This window comes from Megascapheus bottae, chromosome 6 (genome assembly GCF_031878675.1).
Source record: "Megascapheus bottae isolate mThoBot1 chromosome 6, mThoBot2.hap1, whole genome shotgun sequence".
Taxonomy (NCBI): Eukaryota; Metazoa; Chordata; class Mammalia; order Rodentia; family Geomyidae; genus Megascapheus; species Megascapheus bottae.
Window position 1 is genome coordinate 33,140,540 of NC_143514.1, and position 14,643 is coordinate 33,155,182.

The 14,643-nt window shown below is 35.2% G+C and overlaps 1 protein-coding gene across 3 annotated transcripts in view; it reads right to left on the reverse strand.

Moving 5' to 3' along the window:
• Positions 1-15: 15 nt before the first annotated feature.
• The window catches only part of Msh4 (mutS homolog 4), a 64,243-nt gene continuing 49,615 nt past the window's right edge, over positions 16-14,643 (reverse strand). For all 3 annotated transcript variants that reach the window (XM_090334594.1, XM_090334592.1, XM_090334595.1), the window contains exons 16-20: positions 12,749-12,867; positions 9,465-9,593; positions 7,174-7,348; positions 6,407-6,495; positions 16-1,226 (exon numbers count right to left, since the gene is read on the reverse strand). In XM_090334594.1, the coding sequence (XP_090190720.1) occupies positions 1,035-1,226; positions 6,407-6,495; positions 7,174-7,348; positions 9,465-9,593; positions 12,749-12,867 (704 nt within the window). In that variant the 3' untranslated portion in view covers positions 16-1,034. The remainder of the gene's footprint in view (positions 1,227-6,406; positions 6,496-7,173; positions 7,349-9,464; positions 9,594-12,748; positions 12,868-14,643) is intronic.

The window sequence follows — 14,643 nt, forward strand, 5'->3', positions numbered from 1 at the left end:
TAGAAGGGTTACATTATATTCACCAGATAGAAGGTGCATTACTTCACAAACATTGATACCATTTCTCATGGCTTGGTCCCCATTTCCCTCTCCCCTTCACCCCGCTGAAAGTAATCTGTTTTTATCTGCTATTACATCAAAATGATAATGTTATGTTAAAAGTGTTAACATTGTGAATTTACCTCATGAAATTAGAATTCAAAGGCAAATGTTTAGCTCTTGTTAAACACCTATTCAATAGACTTTTCTCTCTTTAACTATAGGGTCTAGCTTGTAACACAAAGAATGGGAGGATAAATTTATATGCTTTTTAAAATAACAGCTCTATAATCAAAATGCTCCCATCTGAATCAAATGAGGCAAATAAATACATCAATATTTCTGCTGTTCTTGTCTAAAAATTTGGAAAAAAGAAGTGAAAATTAGGAAAAAGGAGACAGTGACTAGAAAACTGGGTTATTGGCTATTCAGAAAATTTAAAGGGTCAGTAGTGTGACTCTTGTGTCCAGAATTACTCCATACTGCCAAACATCTATTTGTTTATTTTCATGTTTTAAAACTCTAAAATGTTAAAAAGAGTATTTTTTAAATTCTCAGTATCATTTTAATGAACTTGAGAATCATTCAATAATGGAATATGGGAATATTAGTTAAGAAATTGAGTTATCATCATCATGATCATCAAATTACCTCAGAGAAAAAATGTAAATCAAAAGATCACGTAAGTCTCTATACCTAATAAGACTTTTAGATTAAATATTTTATGACAATATTTTGAAATGCTGTATAATTTGAAAGTATAAACTATATAATGCAAATCATCAAATAATTTTAAAGTATATTATTTTCTATCATTCCTTTAAAAATGGTGTCATTTGGTAAGTTTACTTTTCATGTAGAACAGATGGATGAACATTCTAGTTCCTATTAATTTCTCTTACAAAATGAGCACATTTTGATATTAGGAGATATATTAATTCTAAGTTTTTCATATTAAAATATAGTACTTCATTATTTGAATACATGAATTGTTATTATTCTTCCGTCTGTTCTGGGACTTGTTCATCCTGGGGAAAATCTTCGTCATACTTCTTCTTGAGATTACTTAAGTACACTCGTAACCTGTCTGGATCCAACTGAGAATTTCGAGCAGTCTGAACAAGTCTAGTAGCTAGATGATACACAGCTCTCTGTCTTTTCATCTCAGGAGTACTCCTTTGGTTTTGCTGTTAGTAAATATAAATATAAGTTAATACATGAATACTATGGTTTTTATTTAAATCATTTTTGGTATTTTCCTATCTCCTTTCATGGAAATTTGGCACTCAACGATTAATTCCTTTAGTTAAATCAGTTCCGTCCAACTAGCAAAAATTATTGCTAAAAGTAATAATAAGCTATACTAAAATGCTTTGGGGAAGAATATTATTTCTCAGGAGCACTTAGAACTTTATGACAGACCTCATAATCAGTAGAAACCATGGGCTCTCCTAGCAGAGATTTACAATAGAGCAAAACCTAGATACATAAGGCCATATAGGATGAGGTTAAATGAAAGGACTCAAGGGTACAGAAACAAAAGCCATATAGTGAATGATTGTTGTCCTTAATGTACTGTTATCTCTCATCTCTTTTGCTGTCCCTTGGTTATCTCATATTGTTACAGTATTTCACCTGGTTATCTGATATATATTGTATATATAGATATTTGGTTATTTGAAGTCGGATAGGGAAGGGAGGAAAACAAGATGAGGAGCAGGGGCTGAGGGAGGGATATGGGGACCAAGACATGAGAAAGTGTATCAATGTATGTAAAGTAATGCTCCTTCTATCTCATGAATATAATGTAACCTTTCTATTAATTATAATAAAAATATATGAAAAAATAACTTTATGACAGACCTGTATATGTTGAAAAATATTTTTCAATGAAAAAGATCTTACTCAATAATAGGTCAAACTGTTGAAAAAACTTCCAAGTAAACAGAAGAAAATCTAACAGGTACTATCTACAACTGTTATTAAAAGGGTATGAAAAAACAGAATTTCTCATCAGTATATATTTATCTTTACTGTAAATGTTCCTAAAAATATGACTGCTAGTTCCCATTTTAATTAACCAAAAGATAAACTGATGAACAAAATGAGTTATCCCAAAAGTTCTTGCTACACAGAATTTCAGTAGCTCACACCTAAAATTTTAGTACTCAAGAGGCTGACATCGGAGGATCTAGATTCAAAGCCAGGGAGGGAGGGAAGGAGAGTGAGAGGGAGGGAGAATGGGAGGGAGAATGGGAGGGAAGGGAAGGGAAGGGAAGGGAGGGGAGGGGAGGGGAAGGGAAGGGAAGGGGAGGGGAGGGAAGGGGAGGGGAGGGAAGGGGAGGGAAGGGAAGGGGGGAAGGGGAGGGGGAGGGGGAGGGAGAGGGAGAGGGAAAAGGGAAAGGGAAAGGGAAAGGGAAAGGGAAAGGGAAAGGGAAGGGAAGGGAAGGGAAGGGGCAGGGGCAGGGGCAGGGGCAGGGGCAGGGGCAGGGTCAGGGGAAGGGAGGATGGATGGAAGGGAGGAAGGAAGGAAGGGAGGGAGGGAGGAAGGGAGGGAGTAGAGAAGGGAGGAAGGGAGGAAGGGAGGAGAGACAGGAGGAAGGGAATTATGAATGTAACTGTAACCCTTCTATATATTACCCTGACAAAAAAAAGTTAAATGAAAAAAATAAACACCATAACATTGCCATTTTGAGATTTCTTAATTTTTAACAAGCTAAGAAATAAAATAATGTGAAAAGCTTTTAGATATTTATTCCTTGAATAGGCTCCAGGAATGGGAATACAGCTGGAAAAATCTTATTCACATCTTTGCCTGAGCAAGACTGGAAAGTTTCAGTGAGTTTTCAAAGAAATATAACTCTTCAACTCTCCCAGTAACAAGTAATTCAAAATATTTTTTATTTTCATTATAGATTTTATAAGGCACAGTAAGGTAGTCATGTTTTACTTAATAACTGGTAGCTATTTGATACACTGGATAAATGTGTCTGCGGTCTTGTTCCAGGGCCCAAAAATTGTGTTTATGTGCATACGGGAGCTACAAAAATATTTATCTTTTGTAATAAAGGCTTGCTTATAAACAATTGATTATGGCAACTGTAAGTTGTCATCTAAAAAATACTATGTGGAAAAAAAGAAATAGCAAACTAAAAAAAAACTATGTATTTAAAAAGAGTTCGCTTCTAGCTCAGATCAAGAAAAGTTTTAAAGAAATAGAATATTTGAAACAAATTCTTATAAAAGTTACATATAAGGGGACCAGGAGTGTAGCCTAGTGGTAGACTACTTGACTACCATGTATGAAGTCCTGGGTTCGATTCTTGGTACCACAGAAAAAGCCGGAAATGATGCTGTGGCTCAAGTGGCAGGGAACTAGCCTTGAACAACAACAACAAAAAGTGTCCAAGGACAGTGCCCAGGAGTTCAAGCCCCAGGACTGGCACACGGAAAAAAGTATTATAAGGGAGAGCATTAATAAAAAATGACAAATAATTGATTCAATGAGAGATAAATGCATATTGTGAAAACTAAGAGAGGTAACATAATAAAGAGAAGATCTTAAAGCCAAATTAATAAACATTATAATCACTTGAGGATTGAAAGAAAAAAAAAAGCAACTCCTGGCTGAGCATTAGTAGCTTTCATTTTAATTCCAGCCACTCACAAGGCTAACATCAGGAGTTCAAAGGTAGCCTATAGAGACTCTAACTTTAATTAACCAGCAAAACCAAGGTTAAAGGTGTGATTCACAAAGAGACTTCAGTTGTAAAGGGAGTTGTTTGGCTGAGGATGGGGGGTGGGAGTGGGAAATGGGATTTCAACTTGGTGCTTGAGTTCTGGAATAAAATCCTGCAGGTCATTGCAAAAAAAAAAACAAAAAAAGAATAAAAAGTGTGATTCAAGTGGTAGAGCACTAGCCCAGAAAGCAAGCTGAATAAGGCCAAGTTCAAGCACTGATATTACTAAATAAACAACAGAAATGCAACTTCCCGACCTACATTGAACACTTGAAGTGCTAGGACAGTACTTGGTATCTCAAGTGTTTATAATGAAGGTAATCCTACAACTATTATTTTGGATAATAATTACAGGAGATTTAACACTACTAGGCTAAGGTACTTAACATTTATTTAATAAAGAATAATTAAAAAGTTTCTGAGTAAGTAAACAATACAAGACGTAGGCATTAGGAGGCAATCTGGTAGAAGGGTGTTGAATAAATTGAAACAAAAAATGTATTACACAGTCCTAATGAGAAATGACTGAAGATACTGATTCCATATTTTACTCTGCTGATAACCAAATTTTCTATTAAAAAGACAGATTAAGATATCAAGGGGGGGCAGGAGTTTGGTCTAGTGGTAGAGTGCTTGCCTAATATGCACAAAGACCCGGGTTCAATTGCTCGGTACCACATACATAGAAAAAAGCCAGAAATGGTGCTGTGGCCCAAGTGGTAGAGCTCTATACTTGAGAAAACCCAAGGATAATGCTCAAGCCCTGAGCCCAAGCCCAGGACTGGCAAAAAAAAAAAAGACATCAACAGCAATTATGGAATATATATATATATATATATATATATATATTCAGAATTGAGCAGAAGTGATGGACCTATGGAAGCTGTGAAAAAGAATGAGATCACCAAGACTACAGATTTTTTAACTCTTTTTTTTATTGTAATTAGTAAAAGGGTTACATGATATTTGCCAGATAGAAGGTGCATTAATTCACATACATTGATACCCTTTCACATGTCTTGGTACCCATTACCCTCCCCTGACTACAGATTTTTTAAAAGGAAAGGATGGTAAACATTTTTAACACTCACACTTAGTAGATGGAAAAGAAGGGAAAGTGAGGTCATGATGGAAAAAAAGTAGTGACAAAAATAAGATAGTGGAAAAAAAATTCTAAGAAGCCAGGTGTCAGTGGCTCAAGCTTATAATCCTAGCTACTCAGAATTCTAAGATCAGAATATCATGGTTCTAAAATACCCAGGAAGGTAAGCCTGTGAGGCTGTTATTTCCAACAAAATAATCAAATTACTAATGTCCCAGGACCAGCACTAATTTAATTAGTTAATTAATATTTTGTTATTACTTATTTTGAAGTATGTCTTAATTATGATAATAATAAGCTGTGAAGTCTATAAAATTTAAAATATAAGTGATTTTTATTTTTAATGTTTATTTTCTCCTCATAGAGTTAGCTAGCAATAATTATCGTATGAACCAAACTAATTAAGCAGGGTACAGGTGGCTCACACCTGTAATCCTAGCTATTCAGGAGACTGAGATCTGAGGATCGTTGTTCAAAGCCAGCCTGGTAAGAAAGTCCATGAGACTCTTATCTTCAATTAACCACTAGAAAACTAGAAGTCAAGATGTGGCTCATTGTGGAACTATGGTTCAAAATGGTACTGTGCTAGCCTTGAGCAAAGAAGCTCAGAGACAAGTTGCCCAGGCTCTGAGTTCAAGCCCCATGACTGACAACAAAATGAAGAGAGAAGACACTCATGCCTGTAATCCCTAGCTACTCAGAAGGCTGAGATCTGATGATCATGGTTCAAAGCCAGCCAGGGCACTAAAGTATGTGAGACTCTTATCTCCAGACAGTGTCCAAGCCCAGAGTTCAAACCCCATGACCAGAAAAAAGGAGGGAGAGAGAGGGAGGGGGAGAGAGAGCTAGAGTGAGAGCGAGTGAGAGAGACAGACAGAGACAGAGAGAAACAGACAGACAGAGAGAGACAGACAGAGACAGAGAGACAGACAGAGACAGAGACAGAGACAGAGAGACAGAGAGACCGAGAGAGGAGGAGGAAAGGAAGGAAGGAAGGAAGGAAGGAAGGAAGGAAGAAGGGAGGGAGGGAAGGAGGGAGGAAGAGAGAGAGGGAGGGAGGGAGGGAGGAAGGAGTGAACTCAACTATTTAAATCTGGTCTACTGGGGGCACTGGTGGCTTACACCTGTGATCCCAGCTGATACTCAAGATGTTGAGAACTGAGGATCACAGTTCAAAGCCAGCCCCTTTAGGAAAAGTGTAAAGACTCTTACCTCCAAAAAAAATCTTCTCAGAAAAAGTAGTAGCCTTGAGCACAAGACATTAAGGAACCCCCAGAGTTCAAGCCCCGGGACAGGCACAAATAAAAACAAAACAAAGGGAAACAAAATCTTGTCTTACTGATTTGGAAGAAAACAATTATAATTGAACAAAACAAAATTTGGAGAGGTAAAAAGTATTTTCATAAGAATTAAGCTTTTCAATGACGTATTTTAATTATTAACATATTTGGATTCTTGGCCATAACAAAAATATGTAAAGTATTTTATTTCATAAGCAATTCTTATTGCTAAAAATGGTTTTTACCAAAATTTGTCTTGTAATTTGAGTTGTGATTTCTCTGGCATCCAAAATAATTGAGGGTGGGAGCGATGATACTTCTGCAGCTTTTAATCCTACAATCACAAAAAATTAACTTCAATATTGCTTTTCAATCTTTCCTTATATTAACATTTTTCTTCAAATTTAAATTTCTTAATTATAGGCTATTCAACAATTTGAAAATTTAAATTTTCCAATGTTATAAATGAAATTTCACTTAATTTCCCATGATAGGAAAATTCAAAATATCAATTATCTTATTCTCTGATAGAAGAAAGAAAAATGATAATTAGGGCAAGAATAATAAAATTATAGTTAAAAATAAAGTTACTTAATAGAGTGGAAGGGTAATTATTAAATACCTTAAAACAGAAACAAAATAGAGACTCTGCTATTGAATCTAAAGGAAATACTCAATTTTTCACTTACTCTGTAGCTTGCTAATATAAAGTAAACTACATTTTTTCAGACATTAAACCATTGTGTCTTTCATGACTCACTGTTTCTAAATAATTACTGGTGCACATATATGTTAAGTTTACATGAGTAGAAAGTTAGGTAGTTACGTCTTACCTAAGTGCACGTAAAAATACATATATGTGAGTCAGACAGCAAATATAGTCTTAAGAACACACAAATACTTAAAAGAATGAGAAAAAAAGTTACCTGTATTGACAAGAAAAATGGAGAAGAAAGTTTGTTTTAAAGAATATATAGAGTATCAATGTTTAGATAATTTCTATATACAATACCGTAATTTTTTTCTTCTGTAAGTCCTTTAGAAAGTTTATAGGTATACAAAATTGCCTCTTTGTTTCTTGTAGTGTTCTTTACATGCTGCACTTCAAAATGCATGTTTTCTACATTAGGGTACAAGATATCTATGTGACATAATTCCAGGAAATGTGTAGCAAACAATGTAAATGCCTAGAATATACAACAGACAATGGATGTTAGTTCTCTTCAAATGAACTAGAAAATTTCATTTTAACTATTTAACCATAAAACTTAAGTCAAATTTCCTTAATAGCTTAGCAACTATGTACCTAGGAGGCTAAAATTATCAGTCTACTTAAAGTGTTTTGAAATTACACTGAATTTTTTTTGTCAGTCTTAGGACTTGAACTCTGGACCCAGGGGATGTCCCTGAGCTCCTTTTGTTCAAGGCTACTACTCTACCATTTTGAGCCACAGCTCTACTTATGGTTTTCTGGTGATTGATTGGACATAAAAGTTTCAGGGACATTCCTGCCCAGGCTGGCTTTGAACCCAGTCCTCATATCTCGGCTGCCTGAGTATCTAGGATTATATAGATATGAGCCACGAGTGCCCAGCTTTGACATTTTATATTCAATGAAAAAAATGCATGCTTGTACATGTACATACTTAACATTATAGGAAAGAAGACATATTACTTCTTTTTTGCCAGTCCTATGGCTTTAATTCAGAGCTGAGCACTGCCCTGTCTTTCTCAAGGCAAGAGCTCTATCACATGAGCTACAGCACCACTTCCAGCTTTTTCTATGTATGTGGTACCCAGGGAAGAAGAAATGTTTCTTATGATTTTACTTTCATATTTATACAAGTCTGAATATACTGACATTTATTAGAAATTAGGCTGTTAACTAAGGTAACCATTTATCAAGTATGTAATCTACATGCAAAACTAATTCCTAATTTTCTCTCAATATTTATCCTTTTAAAGTAACTTCCTTCTCTAGTTTTCTCAGAGTGGAATCAATGGATTGTTTCAGGAATCTGAAGTTCCCAAAACTTTTGTTTGTTTGTTTTGTTTTGGTTGGTTGGTTTTATGTTTTCATGGTGTTGGGGATCAAACCAAGTGTGAAAAGATTTTATGTTTTAAAAGATTACCAGGGAGAGGTAATAGCTCAAGTGAATGAGTACTTGCCTGAGTTCAAAGTCCAATACTCAGTACTGCCTTCCCAAAAAAGAAAAAATCAAAAACTAATTAGCTTAGTGGAAAAATTAAGTACTAAGCCAGTAAAGGGAGATTATTTGGCAAGAAAACGGCTTTTACTTTGTAAGACAAATGGACGAAATGTTTCCTATATGACACAGAAATGAAAATTATTAAATAGGCGCTTGGTAGTTTCAGTATAGTTTGAGTGTATCATCTATGGGATTACTGTTGAAAGACAGACCCAGTGTTTGGCCATGTGGGGAGGTGTTAGTCCATGTAAGAGGTGGGGCTTCTTGGAAGTAGTTAGATCATTTGGGTCACTGTTCTTGAGAAGATTTAATGCTGGTCTTTTAAAGTGAGTTGAGATGGCATATAATCAACTCACGACAGAAAACTGATGTAATCAACATACACTAGTGATTCTTCACTTTTAGGAATAAACTGCTTATTTTTATTGTAAAGATAATATACAGCAGGGTTAAAGTTACATAGATCAGGTAATAAACACATTTCTTTTTGAATGGTGGTCATCTCTTCCCTCATTTTCTTCCAATTTTTTCCTCCTGAAGCCTGTCCCCAATGTTGTATAGATTCATTTTCAACATGGTGTCTAGTGAGTATCACTGATGTATTTGCTTACTCTTTGTCCCACTATTTCTGTGGTTCCCCTTACCCTTCCCAAAACAAATACTTATATACAATACAAAAAAATATTTATTAAGCAACATAAGCCAGAGCCAAAAAAAAAAACATTATTTGCATGGTTTCCCCCATTGTAGTGATTAGAATGTACCTATAAATCTACAAGTAAACACAATGGATGGTAAAAGACAAGAATTACATTTGGACATGATAAATTAAACAGGACTCAACATTCACATAATGAGACCAAAGGAAGATACTCTTAGGAGAAGATCACACAGGCTCAATAGCTATTTGCGTATGATCATGTAAAATGGTGTTTATCAAAATGGAACTCCCAAGAAACAGAAACAAGTTTTCTATTTTACTTTTTGTGGGTTTTTTTGTTTTGTTTTTGTTTTTCCCCTTTTGTCTCTTTTATTGCTGTAAAAATATTTTTAAAAGGACTCAAATTTAAAACACTTAAACAGTGATATCTACCTTTAAGCTCAGAAGATATTCACAAACAGCATAACAAATGCCAATACCTTCTTCTGTATTAGTACCTCTGCCAAGTTCATCAATTAATATGAGTGATTTGTCATTAGCATTATGTAGAATATATGCTATCTGAAAAAATAATTCAATATTTTTCATTGTAACCAAAGAAGTATCACAAAAATAAGGGGAAATTCAATCTATTCATGCATCTGAAGTAAAATTTTAATAAATCCTGTTAAACTAATATAACACATTGTATTTCTTTCTGTAAACTAATTATTACAATAAGCAAGCTGACATATATGTAAATAGACATGCATATGTGTATAAGATGACACAGTAAATAGGCATTATCCTAAAAAACTGATATATTGAAATTAAACAGTAAGTTGTTTGGTGTTTTGGCCAGTTCTGGGTCTTGAACTCAGGGTCTAAGCACAGCCCTTGGTCTTTCTCAAAGCTAGGGCTCTATAACTTGAGCCACAGCACCACTTACAGCTTTTTCTGTGTATGCAGTACCAAGAAATCAAACCCAGGGCTTCATACATGCTAGACAAGCACTCTACCAGTAGACCATGCTCCAGGACCTAAAGTAGTAAGTTAAATGTTTAAGTAAAGTCCAAATATGGTCATTTTCTTCTTCATAAATGACCAAACACATTTTATAACAATGATTATTGTCATAAAATACTTGACTATCTCACAAATTTATTTCACTGTTCTATATTTACTAAAGAAGAAACCAAAATTTTTAGGAAATGTACCCAAGTCTTAATCTTTGTCTTCACAAATCAACTTAAAGCCATGGCCAACAAACATCAAGAATCAAATTGGCAGAACTGTTCCTTCCCTCATGAAGAATATTAGCCTCTTTTTCAAAAGGTAAAATTTCACCTACATTATTTTATGACACAACAGTAACTTTTATGAATATTTTATATTTCTATGAGACTGATTTTTTTGCCAGTCGTGGTGCTTGAATTCAGGGCCTGAACACTGTCCTTGGGATTTCCTCAAGACTAGAGCTCTACCACTTGAGTCACAGCACCACTTTTCAGCTTTTTTTCTATATATGTGGTACCGAGGAATTGAACCCGGGTCTTCATACATGCTAGGCAAGCACTCTACCACTAGGCCAAACTCCCGGCACCTAAACTGATTTTTGAATGCTAGGACCACATAAGATATATCTCAAGAGTCAGTCACTGGTTGCTCACACCTATAATTCTAGCTACTCAGGACACTGACATCTAATGATAATGGTTCAAAGCCAGCCCAGGTAGTCCATGAGACTCTTTTTTCAAATTCATCACCAAAAAGCTGGAAGTGGAACTATGGTTCAAGTGATAGACTATTAGCCTTGAACATATAAACTTAAGGATAGCACCCAGGTCCTGAATTCAATCCCCAGAACTGGAATAAAAAAATAAATATACTACTTCCCATAGATATTCAATATACAGTAAGTATAATACACACTGTGAGAAAAATGGTAACTTTACTAGCTTCTATTTGATTTTTTTCCTTTTTATTGTCTTTAAGTAGTTGTACAAAGGAACTGCCATTTAGCAAAGCAGTTTATGAATGCCATATATCTTGATTAACATCATCCTTTTCAAAATTTTTATCTGTCCTTCCCCTCACTCTTAATTTTTTGGCCAGTTCTGGGCTTGAACTCAGGGCCTGAGCACTGTCTCTGAAATTTTTCAAGACTAGAGCTCTACCACTTGAGCCACCACACCACTTCTGGCTTTTTTCTATGTATGTGGTAGCAAGGAATAGAACCCAGGTCTTCATGCATGCTAGGAAAGCACTCTACTACTAGGCCAAACTCCCAGCACTCACTCTTTAATTTCATAGGATATACATTAGATTCTTGACTGTATTTTCACCCTTTTCTCCTCTTCATTTGTCTACCATTTTCCTTTTTGCCCCTTTTGAGTACCTGATTCCATGTGTTTCATTTTGCTGAACTTTTTTTTGCCTTTCCAAGTCATTATACTATTTGAGATATCCCTGAAATCTACTGTATTTCAGTTAAAACATAAATCAATAAATGTAATATATCAACATAAATAATGTTAAGAATGCATTATCAATAGATGCAGAAAAAGCTTTTGTCTAGATTCAAGTCACTTTATGATAAAAGCTATGTAGAAAACTAGGAATATATGAAACATTCCTTAATACAATAAAGGCTGTGTATGACAAACCTATGGTCAACATTATACTTAATGGTAAAATCTAAAGTTCCTCTAAAGTCAGGAACCAGACAAGGATATCTACTTTCTCCACTTCTTTTCAATATAGTACTTGAATTGCAGATGATATGATCCTATAATTATAGAACCCTATTGATTCCTCCTCTAAGCTACAAGAGCTGAATCAAAACTTTAGTAAAGTGATAAGGTACAAAATCAATCCCCCAAAATTAATAGCTTTTCTGTATACCAATGATGAGAAGATCAAGACTGAAATCAGGAAATCAACTCCATTTGTAATAATCTCAAAAAAAAAACCCTCAGAAATCAGCCAATGATGTGAAGGATCTACCTGTACAGTAAAAACTTTAAAATTTTAAAGAAGGAAACAGAAGAGTTAAGAAAATAGAAAGATCTTTCATGCTCCTGGACTGGAAGAATTAGCATCGTGAAAACAGCAATATTGCCCTAAACAATCTATAAATTCATTGAATAACCATCAAAATCCCAACTTCACCCTTATTTGCATGCAGAAAATTATCTAATTGTATATTGATCCAATAATTCCTACCGAATAGCCAAGAAATACTTCCTTTAGCTCTCCAAAGTATACTCTATAGTCTCTAAGATCATGAACAGGGAATAATGCATACATTGGAATAGAAACTTAAGATCTCCTTGTCTGTAAATGCAGGTTCAATGATATTTTTAAAGCTTTCTAATTGGTGGTCTTTCATTTTAATCAATCCCTAAGAGGAATAACAGATTTTATGCAAAATGGTACTGAGCTGTTTATTGCTTACTTAAATGACTTTTATGCATTTCATCTCAAAACCATGCAGACAGAGTGTTATCATCCCATAGCACTAGCTTTCTCTTTTAAAATTTTATTTTTCCATGAAACATTGATTTTGATTTCTACTGAATACAGAAATGAGGAAGCTGTCTTTGACTGCCCTCTGGCTTCCAGAAAGGAGTATGGTCACCTATGAGTTTCAGTGCAAAAATGCTTTCTTACATGTGAATTGATCTTTCGTGTGAAAACTGAATGTTTTTGACAAAAGAAAGGGTTTGTTTGGATACCTCTTTCATTTCCTTCATAAATGTTGATGAATTTGTTTCAATATCATCATCAGTACTGATTCTTGTAAAGATCTGTTCAGCAATCCTAAAAGAAGAATATTCTGCTGGAACATACGAACCTGTAAAATAGAAAAGTAAAATAAATTAAAATACTTTTGTAAATACTACCAACATATTTGCAGACCATTTATCAGGATTTTGTGGGGGAAAGAGAATGGCATATGGAATTAAAGCAAATGAGCTCTATGACTTATTGCATGGACTAGAAGAGCACTTCAACTTTTCTAGTCCCATATGTGAAGTAGAAATAGCTGTCCTAGTTATTGTACAAAGGTACCTGTAAACTCCAATAGGGCAGCATTTGATCTCAAATTCAATTACACCAGAAAGAGATCATTTTAAAGTTATGAAAAACTTAATAATGTAGTAAATGATAAAGAACAGCATTTAAAACATAAAACTCAGCTGATTAAAAATCACTATAATAAAGCTGTTACAAGGTATATATCAAAACATCACTGTAACTATTCTTCTATCATAAGGTCAGAATATTTTGTTTATTGATTTGTGACCTGTCCCCACTTCAAAATTTTACTCCAGAGAATGTGAAAAAAATCACTACAATAAAAGATGTACTAGTAATTAGATTTTGGGGAGTAAATTAGCTGATTAGGATCTTCCTCTGTATAATGATAAAGAAGAGTTGAGGTAACAAAGGATAAACTGTATTTGGAACAAAGAAAGAGAGGAAATTGTGGAAAAATAGGATATCTGAAAAGCCTGGAGATACAGAAAAGCTCAGAAAGAAAAGATGGCAAAAGACATGTGAAAGGGTATCAATGTATGTGAATTAATGCACCTTCTATCTGGCAAATATCATGTAACCCTTTTACTAATTACAATAAAAAAATGCAAAAAAAAAAAAAAAGAAAAGATGGCAAGTCTGTAGTTCCAACCTGAACTATCCAAAGAAAAGGAAGTTGGAGTCCCAGTTGGCTATGATGAAACAAACTGGCATCCCCTAGCTTCAGGATAATCCCAGAGTGCTCACAAGCCTTAATAAATACAGCACAGAAATTTAGTGTGCCAATCATCCCTCCCAGGCCAGCATTGGAGAACGAACTCCTTTTGCCAGTTCCTATATCTCTAAGTCATGCCACCTTGAGAGGGAGCTATTGTTGGAGATTGAGATACTTTAGGACTCTGAAAACCAGTAATTGAACTGGGCAAGGTGGCTCATGCCTATAATCCTACTCAGGAGGCTGAGATCTGAGGATCAAGGTTCAAAGCCAGCCCAGACACTAAAGAACTAAAGAACTTGAGACATTTATCTCCAATTAATCACTAGAAAATGGGAAGTGGAACTGTGGCTCAAGGGATAGGGTGGTGGCCTTGAGTTGAAGAACTCAGGGACAATGCCCAGGTCCAGGGGTAGGGCAGTAGCCTTCAGCTGAAGAGCTCAGAGACAGTGCCCAGGCTCAGAGTTCAAGCCCCATGACCCACCAAAAAATAATAATAATAAAGAAAAGAAAGAAGGAAAAGAAATAATTACAAGTAAGTCTTTCCAGGACACTCTTCTTCAGTATCTAAGTAGGAGACAGCCTCAAGTGGCAGTTGTGGGAAGGTTGGACATAGACTCACTGAGACATTTAGGCAGGGTGAAGGTCAGGATTGTGAAAAGCAGAGTGATAAGGAACTCTTGTTCTCTGTGACAAGGAGAAAGCCTCATTGCCTGTGGTGACTGCAGAGAGTAGGAGATACCAAGCAGAAGAGGTAAAAAATGATTTCAAGTGCTTCTTTCTTGATATGTGTGGTTTGCTGCCAGGTGGTTATGAAAGCCCTGAACCCAGGTACAATGGTTTATGGAATTTCCCAATGTGCCCCTACCCCCAGCA